General features: G+C 31.9%; 3 protein-coding genes across 5 annotated transcripts in view; all 3 read right to left on the reverse strand.

Moving 5' to 3' along the window:
- The window catches only part of LOC115242040 (glycerol-3-phosphate dehydrogenase [NAD(+)] 1, chloroplastic-like), a gene marked incomplete at its 5' end in the record, with an annotated part of 2,888 nt that extends 1,004 nt beyond the window's left edge, over positions 1-1,884 (reverse strand). The window contains 3 exon segments of the mRNA XM_029818055.1: positions 867-1,044; positions 1,609-1,754; positions 1,756-1,884. Of these exon segments, the coding sequence (XP_029673915.1) occupies positions 867-1,044; positions 1,609-1,754; positions 1,756-1,884 (453 nt within the window).
- Positions 1,885-2,333: 449 nt separating this feature from the next.
- Positions 2,334-5,622, reverse strand: LOC115242995 (glycerol-3-phosphate dehydrogenase [NAD(+)], cytoplasmic-like). The gene is made up of 6 exons (XM_029819641.1): positions 5,481-5,622; positions 5,105-5,246; positions 4,783-4,895; positions 4,438-4,668; positions 4,149-4,348; positions 2,334-2,869 (listed from the first exon to the last, which is right to left on the reverse strand). Exons 1-6 carry the CDS (start codon positions 5,601-5,603, stop codon positions 2,818-2,820), a joined length of 861 nt encoding a protein of 286 aa, XP_029675501.1. The 5' UTR covers positions 5,604-5,622; the 3' UTR covers positions 2,334-2,817.
- Positions 5,623-7,529: 1,907 nt separating this feature from the next.
- Positions 7,530-20,635, reverse strand: LOC115242850 (V-type proton ATPase 116 kDa subunit a). 3 transcript variants are annotated; one of them, XM_029819426.1, is made up of 8 exons: positions 20,289-20,635; positions 19,800-20,105; positions 12,102-12,202; positions 10,577-10,703; positions 10,269-10,445; positions 9,874-10,086; positions 8,417-9,795; positions 7,530-8,156 (listed from the first exon to the last, which is right to left on the reverse strand). In XM_029819426.1, the coding sequence occupies exons 1-8, from the start codon at positions 20,403-20,405 to the stop codon at positions 8,054-8,056; spliced, it is 2,523 nt and encodes an 840-aa protein (XP_029675286.1). In that variant the 5' UTR covers positions 20,406-20,635; the 3' UTR covers positions 7,530-8,053. The 3 variants fall into 3 exon arrangements, with proteins under 3 accessions (XP_029675286.1, XP_029675294.1, XP_029675276.1); XM_029819434.1 differs by lacking the exon at positions 12,102-12,202 and adding an exon at positions 16,468-16,553; XM_029819416.1 differs by lacking the exon at positions 12,102-12,202 and adding an exon at positions 16,468-16,580.
- Positions 20,636-20,680: the final 45 nt, after the last annotated feature.

Consider the following 20,680-nt stretch of genomic DNA (forward strand, 5'->3'; position numbering starts at 1 on the left):
GTAAAATAATAATTTATATATAATTTAAAATTTAAATAAAAAGTTCCTGTAATCAATTTTCGAGAAATTTGTAATAATTACAATTGCTAGGAGAGGCAAACATGTTTTTGTTCTTATCCTATCTTTAGCACAGGAACTAACTGTTAATGACTTTTGCGTGTAGAATGGACTTTTGTCATGACCGAATATGCAATGTCCAATGACCTTGAATAACTTATTAGAGTCGTAGATTGTTGAATTCGTCGCAAGAAAAATTATAATCGTAGACATCATTATGTATCACACATAATTAATCTAACAAAAGAGGTTTGAAAGAAGCCGGAAAAGAAAATTTGATAAAGATGCGATATCGGAGTAAATTATCTCAATCGCGATCAAAGTTCGAAGTACTGACTAAAGTTCAAGATCGCTCATTCATATCGTTAACTGAATCCGAATCTATGATTATTGGAATCAAGCATATTCGGTTCTTCTTTTATTTGAGAAACATCAGAAATTAAAAACACGAGAGAGAATAATATAATTCTTAGCAATCTTATACTTGGAATTTCCATATAACAAAATTTTATAGTGGAAATATATTGAAAATTTGCGAAAAATCTAAAATTTCAAGAATCTGAAAGTTAACAAATAACTCAACTTAAAGATATGTAAATATTTAAAGAGAAAATATAAAATAAATCTTTCTTTGTTTAGGAAATAAAAATAAAGAAATGTATTTTAATAAAAATAACATATAAATATAATGAAACAAATGTGTAATAAAAATAAAAACACTCGAACAGATATATAGAGAAAAAAGAGAAAGAGAGAGGCTCATCTTAAAAGATACATCAATTAATATAAATTGAGAGGTGTAATCTTACCACATTTTCAGGAATTTTATGTCCCGGAAGATATTTGACATTCTCATGTGTCTCGTTAATGATCTCTGTTAACTTCTTCCCATTGATAATTTCCTCGTAAACATACATGGTGACGCGATCGTCGAAGCTACTCTGCTTTTTCGCATTCGCGCCGACTATCTTTGCGATAGCCGAGCCCCTGCAAATTTACACAATTGTGATTAGTATTTTAATCAATTCTGTAGGATGAGTCAATAATTGAAGAAATGTTTATATCGAAAGAAATAAGCGACGTTGAGATAAAAATAATCCGCAATATATATTCAAATATATATTATTATAAAAAAATTAAATAANNATATCGCAATAATATACTTAATTATTTTCTTAAATATTTGCATAAATAGAAAAAAAGAGATCATACTCGCTAAAAAAGATGACTTCAACTTTTAATCGATTATCAACATTTATCCCATTTTGACATCGTAATTTTAGTATTACTCATAGTATAATTAATATTCGTGATTTCTGAATACGCGTCAATTATTTGTTGCATAACGCAGATTTTATTCTACACTGTCGTGTAGAATAAACCACTTTGTCATCGGAGAACACGATACGAATCGGAGCACGCGCATGGTAAACAAATATACGCCAATGTGAGAGGGCACGTGTGAATCGATTGCCATCCATCGCGCGCGTCGACATTCTTTCGCAATATATTCACGTTTCCATGAAATCCGCTCTCGTTTTCCAGACTCACCAGTTACCAGAACCGATTATGCATACGGATGCCATGACGCGCTCAAGGACACCGTTCTTTGATGCGGATGACAAGAAGAGGAAGCCGACCGAGGACGAGACACAAGAACCGCTTCGCCTGAACGCCGACGAGTGACTACCGAGGAATCGAGGTCCAGAAACGGCGAGGGCGAGGGACAAACCGAGCGACGCGCACGCCAATCGAAGACAGGGCTGATAAGAATGTATCAAGCCAGGTGGGGGGAGAGTCCAAGCTGGAAGCGAGAATCTCGTGAATTCAAATTGTTTTGGAAGATTTCAAAATTGTTTTATTATTAAAATTAAAATTATTATTGAAATTAGAATTATTATTTGATGGTTGAAAGAGTTATAAGACTAACATTGAAGATCAGGAAATATTTTCGTAGGTTTTGGAAATATTGTCGTAGTAGTTTAAAGCGAACTATTCAAATATTTACAAATTGCTTGATTTCTTGTTAAAATAATTTTCGATTACATATCTAATGATGATTTCAATTAAGACACTTTATATTACGTATTTTGTTTAAAACATTATACGGAATATTATACGATTTTTATAACGGAAAAATATCATCGATATTTGTTATAACCATTAACAAGAGATTCCTTTAGGAAACTTTTTTTCCTTTGGGAAAATCCACACTTTTCTTTATAAGATAAAACCTTGAAAAATGCTTTATTATGCGCAAAAAAAAAAAACTGATAATATTAAATAACGAGAAATATAATTCAATAATCCATAAATTATTATAGTTTACAGATTCACAAGTTTATAAACTATCACAATTGCATCGAACATCATTCGAGAGTGCATTGCAAAACCTTCTCCAATTTATTCTCATTTCATTCGTTGTTTGATCGACAACATTTTTCTTCAAGTTTTTCGAAAAGAAAGAAAAAGAAAATTTCAAATTCAGTAACATATTTCTCTATAAACAATAAAAAATATAAAAAACAAATAATGAATAGAATTGCTGTGTCAACGCGATTATGCCAACTATTAATATTGCAACAAAAATCAACTTATCTTGATTGCGTTTTAGCTTGATGATTAAAGCTTTTCTGTAATTTAATAATTGATAATCGAACTCAATAAATCATTTAACTATAGCATCACGCTTTCGAATATTATGTTGTTTTTTCAATGATGCGACGAGTCTTCGCGCAAGAATCGACGTTGGGAGGATCTTCAAAGATGGCACTTGGATTTAGACTTGAGCGTCGTCAAGGCGTCTTCGTCCCTAAATATGGAGCGAATGCGAATTAACCCCTTCAGGCCGACACAGTTGCCATGATATTTATCATCAATCCGGACGAAATATCTTTCGCATCAGCTAATCAAGAGATGAGGATTGTACATAGAGCATTACTAATGTACAGGTGGACAAGTTCGAAAAATGACAAGAAGTCCATTTCCGAACATATACATTTTATCATCTGTCGTTTCGATACAAAGAACGTATTCGTGAAACTTATCCAAGTGTTTTCGTAATGCCTTGTATTAATTGGTTAAAAAAATATTAAGAAGAACCTTGAGTTTGTAATAGTAAATCAAAAAAAGAAAAGACACTATCTTTGAGACTTCAAGGAAACGAGGGACAGAAAAGAGCTGAGTTTTATTTTTCTGTCAACAAATAATTAATTATATTTGTTTTCTGTCTTGTTTTACATAATGGGATTGATTAGTCGATAACGCATGTAACAATCAACGATCAAGGACCTATAGATCTATTATTAGTTCATCTATTCGATTAAAACTCTGAATAAAATCTCTGTCTTGATAAAATATATGTTATATACAAATATTCATCATAACAATTTATCTATCGCGCTCAACGCGATACGGAATTTTATTAACTAAGTTGTTCAACTTTTTCAAATCTATTTATAGAACTTTTGAATCTGTGTCTGTGTAAGAAACTAGTGTTGTAGTAACTCACACTAAGATTTTTGGGAAAATAATCTTCAAAACCTTTAAATAATCTTTAAAACCCATCTTTAAAATGGAAAATAGTTCATTAATTGAAATGTCTTAAAGTTCTTGATAAAATTCTGATTTCAGACAGTTTTAAAGTCCTTTAAACGTAGAATTCTCAAAATTATATAGATCCATGAAATCTTGAAGTCATGAAAACTTCACGAACAAAGAGATTTGTAAAACTTTGCAATCAGATAATATAATCAGAACCAATCCGAGTGTACCATAATCGATTCCACATGGAGTCTTTATATGTTAACTATTTTAAATTACTATTAATTTATTGAATTATTTTATCAACAAACGGAGTTCAATTTATAGTATTACTGTCCAAAATCGCAAAATTAGACTTAAAATTCTAAATAGTTTACTTGGAAAAGTTTCGATTGATAAGATTTTGAGCTTCTTAAAAGCTAGATTATTCTCGGTAAAAGTTGAGATATCTATAGCTCTGTGCGCAGACTAACTGTGTATTTAAATTAGTTTTATATTTAAATCCGTAAACCACATTTTTAATACTATGATAACTATTGTAAGCTTACATGTGTTCCGGATGGCTACGTATGCAGTCGATTAAATCCGTTGGTTTTAGCTCACCGATGCAAATACGATGAATTGCCGTGAACAACGGAAACCTGTCCTCCATGTTCTTCGATTTCAGCATGTAGTTGACTTCTTCGGCAGTGAATGGCCCCTGAAGCTTCTGTCCATTCAACATCTCTTTTTCCAGCGTCTCAATAGACTGCAAACGCACGATTAATTGTTATTTAAGAATTTATAAGATTATTAAAACTCTCTCTCATATATATGTGAATACGTTATAATGCCGACCTTGCCGGTCTTGACAAAGGCCTCTGAAACCTTTCTATTGCGTCCGCCATAGCATGTCGTGATCAGATCGGCTACTCCACAACTTTCGAAGAAGGTCGCCAATTTCCCGCCCGGATAGAACACATCGACGAATTTGATGATTTCCATAAGGCCCAGCCTGATCACCGCGGCCTTCGTATTATCACCTAGATCGAGCCCGTCGACAAAGCCAGCGCCACAGGCAACTATATTCTATAAGACATTAATATATGCACCGTTAAGGTCTAAGTCTTATTATACTACAATTTAAAAGAGCCATTTTAGGATAAAAATTAAATCAATGAGATTGAAGACAATCGATTTCACCTTTAGCGCGCCGCAACACTCTACAGAATCTGTGTCCTCGACGATCACCACCCTAAAGTACGATGTCTGGATTAAGTCGCGAAGTAACGGCGCCATCGTCTTGTCCTTACATCCTACAAATTATAATCCAGATTGAAAAGTTTATTTCCGAACTGTTAAATCTATATTCTTGAAAAATACAAATTATTATTATGACTTATAAAGTCTTTCGTGATTTTATAACATATAATTTATATCTTTCATTCAATTGGAGAACTGTATTAATCACTACTGTAATTAAATTGTTATCTCTTGAATTGTTATTTAGATTTTAATCTCTTACCAATCGTGGTTTCGCAAAACATCTCGTCGGCTACCTCAGAAGCCAAATTGGCGCCCATCAGGACCGAGACTGGAATTTGCAGTTGTCTTGAAATTATGTGAGAAATAAGTTCAATGCCGCCACCGTCTTTCTTGTCAAAACCCTGCCAACAATGTTCCAGATTTGTATGATTAGATTAATAGATATATAAATTACATACTGCTATAATGTTCTTAAAAAAACACGATATTTATATATCTCACTTGCAAATATAATTATTTGCAAAAATATTTTTTAAAAAACGCATTATAGGATACGATTTAAAATTTAATATTGAATAGATAATTTGATTTGAACCTTGAATGATCTAAGCTGTAGAGAAAAGATCAAAATGTACCTTAATCAAAGACAGGCCGACAGCGGTAGGTTTGATTTTTCCCCGCAACGTGCTGCATATCCTTCGGATGAACTGATGCGGAACAACGAATATAAGTATATCCGCGTCCTTCGCAGCCTCCATCACATCGGGGATCGCAATCTGGAATAAAATATATATACATGTGTACATAATCTATAATATATACTATAAAATGCTACCGAATGTCCTATTAATAGCAGATTTTCTGACCAATTACAAAAATCGATTTTTCCTTATTGTTTGTGAAAATGTTAAAAGAGATTGTTTATTTTACTTTAAGTATCCAATTTTTTCCATTATAGGTATATCTTTGTAAGTAAGCATCAAATTAAAATTTTATTAAAATAAACTCTACCTGTAATTAACCGAAGAATATAGTTTTGCTAATCTTATGATTCTATAAGATTTAATTTGTGGAAAGTTTTTCTTTTTTAATTGTTTATAACTCAACAATTATTAATGACTCAATATTTTCGCTATAGAAAAATCGTCTCCAATCTGATTAGAGAATCTATCATTAAAAAGACATCCGTGTAATTTTGAAATATTCTTCCAGTATACTATATGAATACTATAAACTATATAAAAGAATTGCGATTAATCGACGAAATATTTTCGATATTATATATTATCAACTCGCTTCTGGTGCTTATAATGACAGTAAAAACAATTACATCGTCGCGAGTATGAAAAATAATACGACCTTGAACACTGCTTTTACAATATTGAATCATTCGGAATGACTCGCAAAGAAATATTGAAAAATATAAGCAATGTATCTATTGGCTTTACTTTCTTACATTTTATGCATTTACAAATAAATTGCACTTATATATATATATATATATAACAGAAAAAACATTATTAAAAATAGTGACGCGTGAAACATCCTGTATATCTTGTAAAGAAGTTAAGTAAGATAAGAATATACGTTAGATTATTGGTCCCTTTTCCGCCTTTTTTATCGTGTTCTTGCTTAGTCGAATGAGTCTATAATATCCCATTCTCAGAAAATAAATATTTTGTTATTCTTAGCTAGCTTTGTGCGCACACATGTGCAGCAATTCTTTGCAGAGGGATATCTTCTAAGAAAAGAGATATGTAATCTAAGGTTTCAATATTATAAAATTCCTAATAGTAAATCATATTGTTTGATTACACTAATTATTTCTCTTAAGTAAAATAATAATTTATATATAATTTAAAATTTAAATAAAAAGTTCCTGTAATCAATTTTCGAGAAATTTGTAATAATTACAATTGCTAGGAGAGGCAAACATGTTTTTGTTCTTATCCTATCTTTAGCACAGGAACTAACTGTTAATGACTTTTGCGTGTAGAATGGACTTTTGTCATGACCAAATATGCAATGTCCAATGACCTTGAATAACTTATTAGAGTCGTAGATTGTTGAATTCGTCGCAAGAAAAATTATAATCGTAGACATCATTATGTATCACACATAATTAATCTAACAAAAGAGGTTTGAAAGAAGCCGGAAAAGAAAATTTGATAAAGATGCGATATCGGAGTAAATTTTGATGGTTGAAAGAGTTATAAGACTAACAGTGACATTCCCACATATGTATCAAGAGATTTTCTTTTTAATGTAGTTTCTTATTAAATTTTATTAATTATTTCTCTAAACAATAGACGCGTCTTGTTTTATTATAATAATATATTAAATTAATGATAATTTTAAAATAGTGTTTGTTACAAATTTGATTTGCGCAAAGAATTATAGAAATTTCTTTTCAAAAATATAAATTTTTTTGAAAAATAATAACGTTTCTTACAAACATAAAAAAATTTAATAATTGCAATTTAATTTCAACTAATGTGTTACATCGCGCGAATTGAGAATCAAGCGGTCATGTTTGGTGCTAAAAGGAACATGAAGGTAAAGATTTGGAAAAGTTTATCAGATCTTAAAGAGCAAAATTAATCTCGAGAAATCGCGTACAAGTCGCCTTGCCGAGTACGCTAAGTCGTAACATGGCACAATCACCAAATTTTCATGAAACACCCTTCGGTATGCCACATTCTTTATTATATATAGATATATGAAATAACATTGATCGGTCGCCTACGTGACGTACATTTGTTTTTCAGATCTATAGATTCTACAATGTGTAAGAATTCCATATCGCTTGTATGTAAGAATACATGCAGGATTTTATATATTAGACGACGACAAAGAAAAAAAAATTAGCATTCGAATTTAAATATATATATAATTTATCGATCAACGAGGAAGAAACTTATAATATCACGAGTATAATCTCTTGTCATGACTTAATGTGTGCTATAAATGTAGTTTTTTTTCAGATGCTACGTTTGTTTACGGTTAAACAAACAAGATGAAAAAAATAATTTTCGTATTCTGATCAATTATAGGTTAATTGATTCTACATATATATTTTATTCATAAGAGGCTCATTAATTGCTCATAACTGACTTGTCTGAAGAAGTAGCTACTGAATTCGCGACGTTCTACGTTCATACTAGCAATAATAGTCAACGGCAACTGTTAATTAATAATACTAATTATTTTAATCCTCAGTAGTGGTCTGTGCGGCATCGAGGATGATTTCAAAGGAGAACGGTTGGAAACTGTAGCCTAAGCCAGCATAGAACTTGCTCTGGAACTCCACCCTAGAAGATAAAAAATAAGAGTCACAAATAAATTAGTATAGATTCATCAATAAACATTATTACTAATTAACTAGTTTATATAAAAATAACATATATTTATTAAATATTTAACAAATAATTAATAATTAATAACATTATATATAAAATATAAATTATTCAATATTTATCTACACAATAATAATGTAATATAAGAACAAGCTTATAAAAAAGAAGAATAAAAAGAGAGAACTATTAGAAACCTTTCGCGAACGAAATCTTACCAATGTAAACGAAGTGTATGCAGAAACGCTGAAAGGCCTTCCATGAGTACAAGGATGCCCACAGTAAGCACAGCCCAAAAGGCGAAGACGGCATAGAGGATGATGCCGCCATCCCAGCCCTCTCTCGCTAAACCATTTCTCATTACCATGTTCCATAACACCTCGGACAACTGGGCATGGGCCAGAGACAAGGCCCAGAGACGCAGGTAGGACGCGGTATGCGACACGCTACCGAGAACATACTCGATGGTGTGAATACCTTGGTGGATAAACACTTCCATCATGTTCTCTTCCTCCTCCTTATGGCCGCCGTTCTGGGTAACGCCTCCGCTCTGTTGTAAGGTTCCCATGCTAGCTTCCACGTCGCCATTCTCGGCGCCATGATTGTTGAGTTGATAATGTTGTTTTTTGCGATTGCGCATCAACAAAATTGGCTTCGCCAGCAGCATCCATGGCACGCAGAGCAAAGCTACGATCACCAAAAACTTTTGCAGACCGCCTTGACCGCCGTACATGTACGGCTCGCATAGGCCAACTTTGGCGGCAGGTTTGAATAGGACCATGTTAATAAAAGTAATGAGGACCGAAGGTGCACAACCGGGTCCCTCGATCAGATCGTTCTTCGGACCATATTTGATCCATTTGATGAACATAAGCAACACCATGTAGAAGAACAGCGCCATGAGAAAAATCACCTGCGGCACAAATTCGCAAGTGATGTTGTTACGCTTCTTAAAATACATGTGATTCCACAGTCCTACTAGCACGCCAAATAGCATGTGTATTACTCCAAAGATGATAGAGATCTTCATTTTGTATGAGTTTTGGAAGATGATCTTATTCTCCGCCAGCTGCCATACCGGATCCAAGCCGAATGGATAGGGATAATCGATATAATCATCAGAACTGGGATTTAGCTGTAGATCCTTATTGCTGTGGATAGTACTATAATTGTAATTGATCAACCAGTTAGAGCCGAAAATGTTGAGCGATTTGGAGAACACGTCATTGTAGATGAGACCGGTATACATAGAAAACAGGCCCATGAGAAAAATGATATAACGACCACCGAAAAATATGTTCCAAATCTCGTTGTCGCTCTTCTTAGCCGCTAGCGGTTTCTCTTTCAGTACCATCCAACCGCCGAACAAAAACATGATGAGGCCATGACCGGTGTCGCCGAACATTATCGCGAACAAAAACGGAAATGTGATAATGGTATAGGGCGCAGGGTTCATCTCGCGATAAGAGGCGACCCCGTAGGCATCGATCAATGCCTGGAAGCCTTTCGTAAACTTGTTTGTGCGATTATACGTCGGCGGATCTTCGAAAGTCTCCATGCGATTCAAAATAGGAGGTACAGAACTTCCGCTACGTTCCTAAATAACATAAAATATGGGTTGGTCTTTCGTTTTACGATAAGAAATTGAAGAAATAATAAAGATCGCATTTCTTACCGTTCCGCGTCTTAACGCTAGCTGGATAGTCTCGATATCCAGGACGGGCACCCAGCATTCTGCGATCAGGCATTTTTGAGTGACGTCGAGATTGAAAAGATTCAGAGTATGATAAATCGCTTTGATCTTGCGGACTTTGACGAACCAGTTCTTGATATTCTTTGCGGCAGCTACAAGGACGCGATGACGATGATCCTGTGTCTGTCCAAGGACCTGGAGAACAGCATTGCTCAATTAAAAACCGGTAAATTAAATGATTATAAATTTTTTTATATTTTTTATTTCAGTTATACACATACACACGCACATGCGAAACGTGTAGAGAGAAAGTACAGTATATTATAATACTATATATTATAATATATTATATAAACATAAAAGTATGATATACTCACAGTGTTCAAGTCTTCGATGCGAGTCATGACTCCCATTGCCATCTCCCTACGGTCAGCTGGTGCTTCTGGACAGGGATACAGGGTCGCTCTGAAACCTTCACAGATCTTTTTTACACGAGTTTTCAGTTGATCTCCTTGGAAGAAGATGATGAAGACCGACTTGTACACCTGGTCCCCCTAAATACATCATTACTAAATTGTTATTCAGATCTCTTCGATTAAATCGCAAGATTCGCGATAAATTAACTACGATAATATAATAATGATTAAGTTTCAGATGCAGCTTCATTTTCAAGTTGTACACTCACCGTCGATGGATCTTCTAAAGGAGTTTCGATTTCCGCCTGGCGCAGAAAGACATTTCCGCGGCACGCCCGCCATAGCATACGCTCGAACGCGGGGATGCGTTCTCTCAGGATGACTCCCGCGACGAAACTGCTCGCGTAATGACACACAAACATGGTATTAATAAACAATAAGGACCGATTAAAGATCAGATACTTAGAGTGTCTATATGCAAATTGCGTAAAACTCGTCACGATTACGGTTTCTTCGAGTGATTCGAATAAGCGTCGTGATGACCATTTTTATGGCGTTATAATGAAAATCTTCAATCTGTATCGGTCAACGACTCGTGCGGATTTTCTATGTGGAATTGCTAGCCAAATGGAAAAATGATGATTTCAGTAGCCATGGTCCGTCTCCCTTTATCTTTTTTTTGTTTTTTTACATACCTTGGAGCACTTCTGTCAATGATCCTCCTTGAAACATTCTTTGAACGACAAACCCAACAAATAGCATAAGTGTGTCACAGGAACAAATCGGGGTATGGTCATACATCGGATTATAATTATGTCAAGTACGCATAGAATTTGCTTGTCAATATATTTTTATTAGATCGGTGTGTCAAATTTTTTTCGCGGTTTTTAATCTTTTTAATTTTTAAAACCAATTTTTAGCCAATATAATTAAATTGCAAATCTTAAACTATTTTAATTTAAGAAAATTTCATTAAAATAAAATTAAAATTATTATCGCAAACATGTAATTTGATTTTGCTTAAGTTGCCTGTTTCAATTAAAGAAGAAATTAAAAGATTTTATATACAACCTAATAAAAATATAAAGTCTACAGCAAGCTCTTATATTTCTTTAACATTGTCCAGTGCATTTCTCTAAGTCTTGAGATCTTTAAATCCTGAAAGGTCTATGGTAATGTAATCTTCTCATGAGAAAAAATAAAATTCAGAATGAATAAAACCACATTTAGAGTTAAATATGGGATTGCATGCGAATCTTAAAATTCGATACAATATATCAAAATTTCAAATTTTATAAAACTTTTGAACCTCTAAGGATCCAAAAATACTGAAAATACAAAATTCTAGGATTCTAAGGAATTAAAATATCGGAGTAGTAAGATTCCAAGTATTTCCAAAGAATCAAAAATTCTGAGCATTTAAATCTTCATGGCTCTGACAATTTTCTTGTGAGAATATATTGAAATTCGTAGAAGACACTTCTTTATTAAGTTATCGAATTATATGCAATTTCAAAAATCCAACAATCTTGAAATTCTTTGGAAAATAAAAAAAAAAAATTCCTTAAGAAAACAATAAAGTATAAAATTTTTAAAGTTCTACATTAGATAAATGATCTAGAGGTGGTAGAATTTCTGCGTTTCCTTTGTTGTTGCATTTTTAAATCGTGTTTTATATATATATATAACATTTCGTAAATTTTCTAGTAAATTCTGGACTTATTCGACTCTTCGGATATTCCTGGGATCTAGCGCGACAGGATGAAGGGAGTAATTAGTAATGGGAGTACGTACCCCAACTGGACAGGGCCGAGGGCGGACTGGCGGGCGATATTATCATCGCTAATCAACGCACGTGTCATGGACTCGGTGGGGTTCAAGCCCGCGTGCTCTTGCTGACGACACAACAGACAAGACACAACCACATTAGCCACACCAGAAACGACCACAATGCTCCAACTCGCCACGCTGTCTTTCGTTTGCATGGATTTTGTTTCCTGTCTCGTTTATCTTAATCGTCTTGGACAAACTTGAGATATTTCTCGTTAACGCGACGTTTCACACAAACAAGATCACTTACAAATAATTGTAAGTAATTTCAAGATTTTCCACACAGCTGATGTTCATAAGAGGAATGAAAATTTGATGATAGAATTGATCTGCGTAATTTAATAATTTTACGAAAATTACCAAAATAATTCTTTTTGTTACGTAATAATGGGATAATTACTTATGTAATTTTGTGATAAAAATTTACAATTATTTGATAAATGTATAATGAAACACAATAGCGGTATTATATATAGAAATACACTACATAAAGTTACAAGAGCATTTATATTTGAACTTTGTAAATTTTTCATATTAATTTTTTTTTTTAAATCAAGAAATGTGGTAGTATCATGTTATTATCTCATCGAGCTGCTTTTCTTTATCCGAAATTTAAATGTCAATCATACTTTCGATCAAAATCTCTCAAAAACTAATACGGTAATAAAAAATGTAATTTAGTTTTGTAAGAATTTTTAAATGTCTCGATTTTTCGAGCTTCTTTGAATATTTTCAATTTCTTTATCCTCTTTTAATTGAATCCTTACAGAATTCCTAATTTTAAATCTTATCTAGAAATTACATTGTAAAATGCAGTTTTAGAGACAGTTCAAAATAATCAAAAACCACTTATTGTGCCGATATATCTCAAGTTCGTGTCATGCTATAGATAAATATAAATTTTCAAAACGTATGTGATAACGATAACGATTGATAATAATAAATGTTAAATAATTGCTCAGAATGATAATTAAAGATAAATCAGAGGCACGTCCGTGCGATAGATGTTTATATAATTTACATTAGTAAGATAAAAAAAATTGTGTAGTTGTCTCCCCTTAAACGGGAGTTTAATCTAATTTTTAGAGTTTGCTTGATCTTAATTAATCAGTCGTGTCTACTGGATACTTTAAACAATGATAAAACATTGAATCTCAGCTCAGATAAATACTAGGAACAAGGTACGTGGCAATATTCTTATTCGTTAAACAATCTGAAAAAAATTTATAAGCCATTATTATTTTATGTCTAGTGATCTTTAATACATATTATAAAAACTTCCCCGAAAAAACAATCAATCGAATCGTTTTAGAATTGATATTGTTATTAAATTTATCTGATTTTCATCATTTTGCCCAATTAATTGGAAGTTAATCAAGTTAAGATCATCATTGGCAGACGCGATGCAAAATAAGAAATAGAAACAATTTATTTAAATCAAGCACATCACAAGCCAAGCCATTAGATCGTTAAAGAGGTTCTCTTGGTTTCTGTTGGTTATAGTGTTTAGACAAAATTCAAATATTAGAAAATCTTTGAAATTTCTATTTTCAGAAACTAGAAAAAATTTCGAATTTCTCATTTTATACAAAATTCTAATCGCTCCGAACTTTTCGAAGTATAAAAGTCCATGAAAATATTGATATTAAAATGTTCTAATTTAAATTTTATGACTACATCTTTCAAAATTTGTATATCATATTTTAGAATTTTAAATCTTTGATATTAAAAAATTCAAGCGCTTAAATATTTTATTTCTTCAATCTTTCAAGTTTTTCAAGAAATCGCCAATTCTAAAACAGAAATCCAATAAGGCGTCCTTAACGATTTAATAATTCATACTGATCTTAATTAACGTAACAAAGAATAACAAGTGCAAAAGCATGCGAGTAAGCGATATGCTTAAAAGAACGCATACATACAAACATTGTTAAAAATTCATTTGTTAAGAAGTGAGAACATTATTATACATACCCATGGCCACACCATCATCATTTATTGTTATTTACAACGTTGTATCACTACGACGAGAAATTATTACAAAAATTTTGTCGCGCGAGTGTCGGGACCGAAAGATGAACATCGGATCTCGATCGTTTAGATTGAAGATACTCGATACAGTTTGAATTTTTCTAGTTTAGCGGTATTAAAAACGGGTGACAAACCGTATCAAACTGTATCAACTGTTATTGTGATCGGCGCAATTTCTCGTTGATTTTCTCCCATTTTTTGCAATCGATCAGTGAACAATGGATGGTTATTCATAAAAAAGCGGACAGTCGCGTCTGTCTTTCAAATGTATTTTTAATTGCAGAGGCATCCCCGAAGACGAAAAACGTAAAAAATCTTATTATCAATTATTATTGGAAGCTTGATGAATGTAAAAACCATAAAATAAATACTGGACATGTTTAAGGATGATACAAAGATGATTATTTAGACAATATCAAAAATCTAGATTTCTAGTTGGAAATTCAATATTATATTGATTATTATTACTAAGGAAAAGTAATTAAAAATCCATGGACCTAGAATCCAACGGATCAAAAATTTAGCGATAAATAAGGATCTCTATAAAATACAAGAAACTGAAAATTTAAGATTTTAGAAGTCTACATTACATTCTAACGGAAATATAGCGAGACTTAAAAATTGGGATAGAGGAAAGATGAAATGATAAGAATATTAAAGTTTCTTAAAATTGTAAAAGACATTCAAAGAGCAAAGGACTTCTTCATTGAATGAAAAAGTCCGAAATAGTCTTCATGAAGGATGCTCCAGCAACGCAAGAAGGATGTGGCTTTGCTTATCGAGCGATAAGGCTTGGATAAACATTAGGCAACAACATCGAGGCAAACAATTTCGCAAACAGATTCGTAAATAACGGTTGATAACAGCTTGCCTGAGCGGGTTCCTATAATGCGCTCCTAAGGTGTCTGCCGTAGTATATAGGTGCTGTAACCACAGAATACACTGACGTAGGATGTCTCTACTATAGTGGATCTACCCTCTCTCTCTCTTCTACATACCTACTATAATATATACAATCGAAATCCTCTCTATTCTAAATTTTTCTACAGTATTTTTTTCCTCTAATCTAAATTTTTTTCTTGACATTGTCATCTTCTTTCGTTGCAATCAAATCTTTGTATTCCTAACACTTTTGTATCATTTTCATTCACGCTTTTACTCCTTGTATTTGTTAATCTTTTAACTTTCGTATTCTTAACATCTTCACAACTGCGCTATTGTTCCACCATTTTTAAGTTTAAATAAATAAAGATAAAAATATTTGTTAAGAAAAATTGTTAAAGAAAAATCTGGAAATTAATTTAAAAATCTGGATATATATATTCGACAATCCAAAGATTGACATTAGTGACGGAGCGCCACTGCCAAGTGCAGCAGTGTGTATTTTGCAACACAAATTGTGGGCATGCAATGACGTACTAAAGATGATTCTCGGTCACGTGGAGATTAAAAAAATGCAGAGCGTGGAGATACGGAACGGAAAACTTGGATTAGAAGGGAGGATAAGACAGATCTAACATCTAAATAAAGACATCTATATAAAAAGATTTATAAAACATGTTTTATTTTCAAAAACCACTAGAGACCACTAATTGTTAATTATCAAAAAAACTTTTGAGAGATCCAATCAAAAATTGTTTGGGAACCAAGCGTTTAAAAGTCAAAAAACCTAAAAATTCAGATAGAAGTAAAATATAAAAAAAACTTTAAGAAGTTATTATTAAGGTTTTCGACAATTAAGAGTATCATTAAAACACTTTTGATAGAGACAATTATAAATATAAAAAGAGTCTAAAAAGGCAAATAAGAGCTAGTGCGGTAGTTAAGAAGCAAGAGAAATTCTTTTATATATATCTAATAAATCAAATATATAACTATTAAAATTCAATTTTGATACATAACATATCGAACATTTCGATCTACTTTTTTAAATTATCTTCAGTATTACATAAAAAAAAAAAAACAACCATTAAGCAGAGAAAAAAAGAAAAAAAAATGGTCGACGATTAAAAGGATAAAAGATCTTTTGTGACATAAACTTTAAACGAGTAAATGAGAAGCGAAGTAAGATTTATCAAAGAATTAATTTCTCCTTCTCTCTCTCTTTCAAGTACTTTAGAGAGATGCTGCAAAATTTAATTATAGGCAAAGATTTATAAACTTTTGATGCGTTTATTAAAATAATTTGAAGCAAATTTTAAATTTCAGTATCAATTGATGGAAGAGTATCTATCTTTGAGAAGTCTTTTAGAAATCACCACGCTCTGCATTAAACGGATGTACGTCACACATTAATTACCCGAGTTTGAGAGCCTGGCCGCCGGCGCGGAGGCCCTCTTCACCCAACAAAGTGACTTGCTCTTCCTCACGGCTGGGGTCTGCCATCTGCGACACGACACCTCCATGCTCAGCCTGGCAACAGACACAGGTCACCCCTCTTTCGCCCTATCTCCCGCTCCACTTGCTCATAGCAGATTCTCTGCCCTTTTCTTTTTTTTATGTTTTGAAATTTTCTTCAACTTATCAATATCAAAGTAGAAAATGAAGAAGAAGAGATCTTCTCTTTAATTCGCGTAATTTAGTTCAATGCTCGGTCTGCGTCTAATAATAAGTCTAAATTTTCATGATGCTTACAATTAGTGATATGAGAATACAGGAGTAAAATGCTTGAAGATTTAACTCCTGAATTTTTGCGATATTTTAAAAGTATAAGGATTTATAAATAAAAATCTTTTAAAATTTAAGAAAAAGAAAATTTCATATGAAACTAATTTTATAAATATTCAACATACTATATATTCCACATTTTATATAAATTTCAAATAAAAAATATAAATTTGATTTCTACATATGCAAATTTTTTTTAGAACCTAAAGCTTTTGAATTTAAAAAATCGAATACTTATTTACAATTAAAAAGTACAACATTAAAAAAGATTCATGGATTCATTTACTTCAATAAATAAGCATCATGAATTCGTATAGAATAAAATTCATGCAATTACATTTTTTTTTCTATAATTAATAATTGAACTATTGCTAATTAACTAATAAACTATTGCTATATACATCACATATACAACATTTAATCCTGCTACATGCTATACACACATGCTGAACATGCAAAGAGTTCCATTCAACAATCCAATAAAGATCACGAAAATATATTTGTAAATATTTCTAAATTCATATTAAATTCAAATTCTATAATTATGTAAAATTTATCTGCAAAAATATCAGAAATAATATGTATAATAATAGTAATAATTGATATAGCTTGCATGGATTTTAATAATTTTTTAGAATAAAATAAATTATATAGAAATTTGGTCCAAAATATCAACATTCTAAAACTTGAAGCTATGTAAGATTTTCGAACAAATATGTTCCATGCAAAGTACGAATCAAAAAGAGCGATTTTTCAAGAATTAATTGTATAATATTATACTTATAATATTATTCTTCAAATAATATAATACATATATTTAACAAAGTCGCATAATGTTAGTGCAATTCATGCAAAAAATATTAATTTATTATTATTATTTATTATACAGAGATATCATGCTGCATATCGCGCCCACGAGTAGCTCATTTACAAGACTTTTTCTTGGTTTTAATAATCTTTGATGATCTTACATTATTTTCGATGGCAAAATGTCATCATCTTACGTCTATTAGTAATATTTATTACGTTCATTACTTATTATTATTATTAAAACATTTTTATCGTATATTATTATTTTATTTAATAATATAAATGTAATTATTTTTTACTCAGAAAGTGACTTAAAATGTTTAAACAGATATTATTAAAGAGAACTATGATTAAATTATTTTATATTAAATTATTGAATAATTATATATAAATATTTCATTAAATACGTGCAATTGTTTGTTCCTAAACATGCATATTTTTCGATGTCGAATTAAGATAGATTTTCATTTATGCAAAAAGGAAAAAAATAAAATAATAATGGAACAAAAAGGAAGGATAAAATAGAAGAACAAAAGACGTCATTAGAAAAATAAAGAAAAAAAAAACAAATATTTGCTATGGAAAAAAAAAAAATTAAAATTAGACTATATTAAAAACTATACTAAAAATGTATTAAATATTAAATATGTAAAAAAACTAGGTTTTAAACTATTATTAATATTAAACATCTAGAATATTAAAAGTATAAAGGCTTTTCTCAATAAAATACATTTACAAACTAATCCATAACAGTTCTCAGTTCATGTGCAGAAGTGTTGAAACATGTTTATGCAAGGATAACAATAATGTACATTGGTAAACTTTTCTCTAAAAATTCTTGTATACTACATGTGATTAGAAAGAGATTAATATTACAGCATCTAAATCTAAAATTGATTAAGTATAATTGAAAACAATGAATTCTTACAAATTGCGACCGGACTAAACAACTCTCAAGGAACATAAAGGGAGATAGGGCGGAGCGAATGACTTGTGTCCTTTGCAGTGGTGGCTTTTGGTTAGTTGGCAACACTAACACATTAATAAATCCTAAAATCACTTAACAATATATGATTAGTAACATACAATAAGGACATTCTGATGTCTGACAGCTCATGAAAGTGGAGACCACTGTGCCTATCACAGACAGTCCTATCTGATTTCCTTTTTCTCCAAGTAACTTCGTTGCAATCACTTTAAGTTGCACAAGCGCAAAAACAGGCTTTTGTATATGTCTAATTTGCATATTCTTTAGCTTTCCATGCATCGAAAATAATTTGGCCCAGCTCATAGACTCATTGCTTTTTTTTAGCGCAGGCTTTTTTTATGCTTCATTTAATAATTATTCTCTTCAATAACAGCATTATAAAGTAGTAGTCACTTTAACAAGATTTCCTTGCTTTTCAATTTTTTATAAAAAAATACAACGAATTCTTTTATAAATAATATATATTGTACACTAAAGACTTAAAAACATTAAGCAAATTCACAAAGAAATCTCATTAAGATGATGCATATTTCAAACTCTGTATCTCTCTCTCTCTCTTTCTCTCTCTGAAGGATATATTACAATTACTAATTTATATATAAAAAAAAAGTTTAACTCTTGCAGAGTTTATACATTAATTAACTTACAAAAATGTAAATAGGTAATGCAGATGAGTGTAAGACTATAAATTTTCACAATACATTATTTCTGTGCATGTTCTCTGTAATATTTCTCCATGTAAAAATTTAATCATAGCAAATACAATAGTTTCTTGCTTAGTAATAAACATCTTGGAAGCTAAGTAAAAAATTGCGCTTTGAAATAAAGTAATCGATTACTAAAAGTTCTTATATATGTTCAACAATTCGACATTCAAGATAAGTGGCAGCACCATTGATAATATTTACAGCCCATTGCAAAAGTTTTCCCTCAAGATTTACATTTAAATTGTACAGAACAATCAACAGATTAAAGACAAAACACACTTTTTACAATTTAATTCAAATAATTTTTCATTACATGTCCTTCTTTTTCAATAAAATAGATTCCAAAATTTCTTGACTGTTCGTAATCTACTTTGGAAAAGTAGATTCATCTCTGATTCATATGCCCAAATTATCAAACCAAAAGAATAAAAATTTATAATCTCTAATTTAATGACTTACCTCATCGAAGAAAACTTGAGTCTTCCGTAGAATATGTTTGAGCTCAGTTAGCTCCAAAAAATTGCGTTTAAGTGCTTCAGCATTCTGATTCACTTCCCGCAATTCATTCTCTAGCTTCTCGAAAGTAGCTTCCAGATCAATCATCTCTCGAGGCTGTGGAGCCTCTGGATTTTCACCGGTATCCAGCATCGGAATGCCGTCCTTCTTGATTTCCTTCTCCAGGTAACGCAGTTTGCGTTCCATCTCATCACAACGACGTACCTCATTGACAAACTTTCTTTGGAAAGCATTGACATCAGGATTTAACTAAAATAAGACAAATAAATTAACGTTATAATGACAAGGCCATCAACGTAATATGGACATATAGAAATTTAAAATGTGTTGGGTGATTAATATTTGATAACTAGTAAAAAATTTAAGCTACGGAAAATGGCGAGAAAATTATTATTAGCTAAGAAGCGATATAATGAGAAATATGATACTTACATCGCGAAACTGTACCAGCCCGAGCTCGCCAAGTTCGGAGACGCAGGCGTAAGCAGCTTCGCTTTGGAGGAACAGTTGACATAATGTCATTTCCTCGCTGCGGAAAAGCGAGCCCATCTTTGATGTTGGAAATAACGTGCCGAAAGGACGATCACGTCGATATTAACGACTGTCCAAGAGATGCGGTTCGCTAAGACTCCCGTTCGTTTTGTTCTCTTCCTGGAATTACGACCGCGAAAGTCGTGGCAAGGGGCAGGGGCCGAATAATAATCGATATCTCGTGCAATCACGAGGTGCGCGACTGCTGATCATGTGGTACGCGCGCGCGCACTGAGTCACACATCCACAGACTATTTACACATCCCAGATATAATACTAGATGGATGAATAAC

This window comes from Formica exsecta, unplaced genomic scaffold (genome assembly GCF_003651465.1).
Source record: "Formica exsecta isolate Colony F162 unplaced genomic scaffold, ASM365146v1 scaffold120, whole genome shotgun sequence".
In the NCBI taxonomy this organism is placed as follows: Eukaryota; Metazoa; Arthropoda; class Insecta; order Hymenoptera; family Formicidae; genus Formica; species Formica exsecta.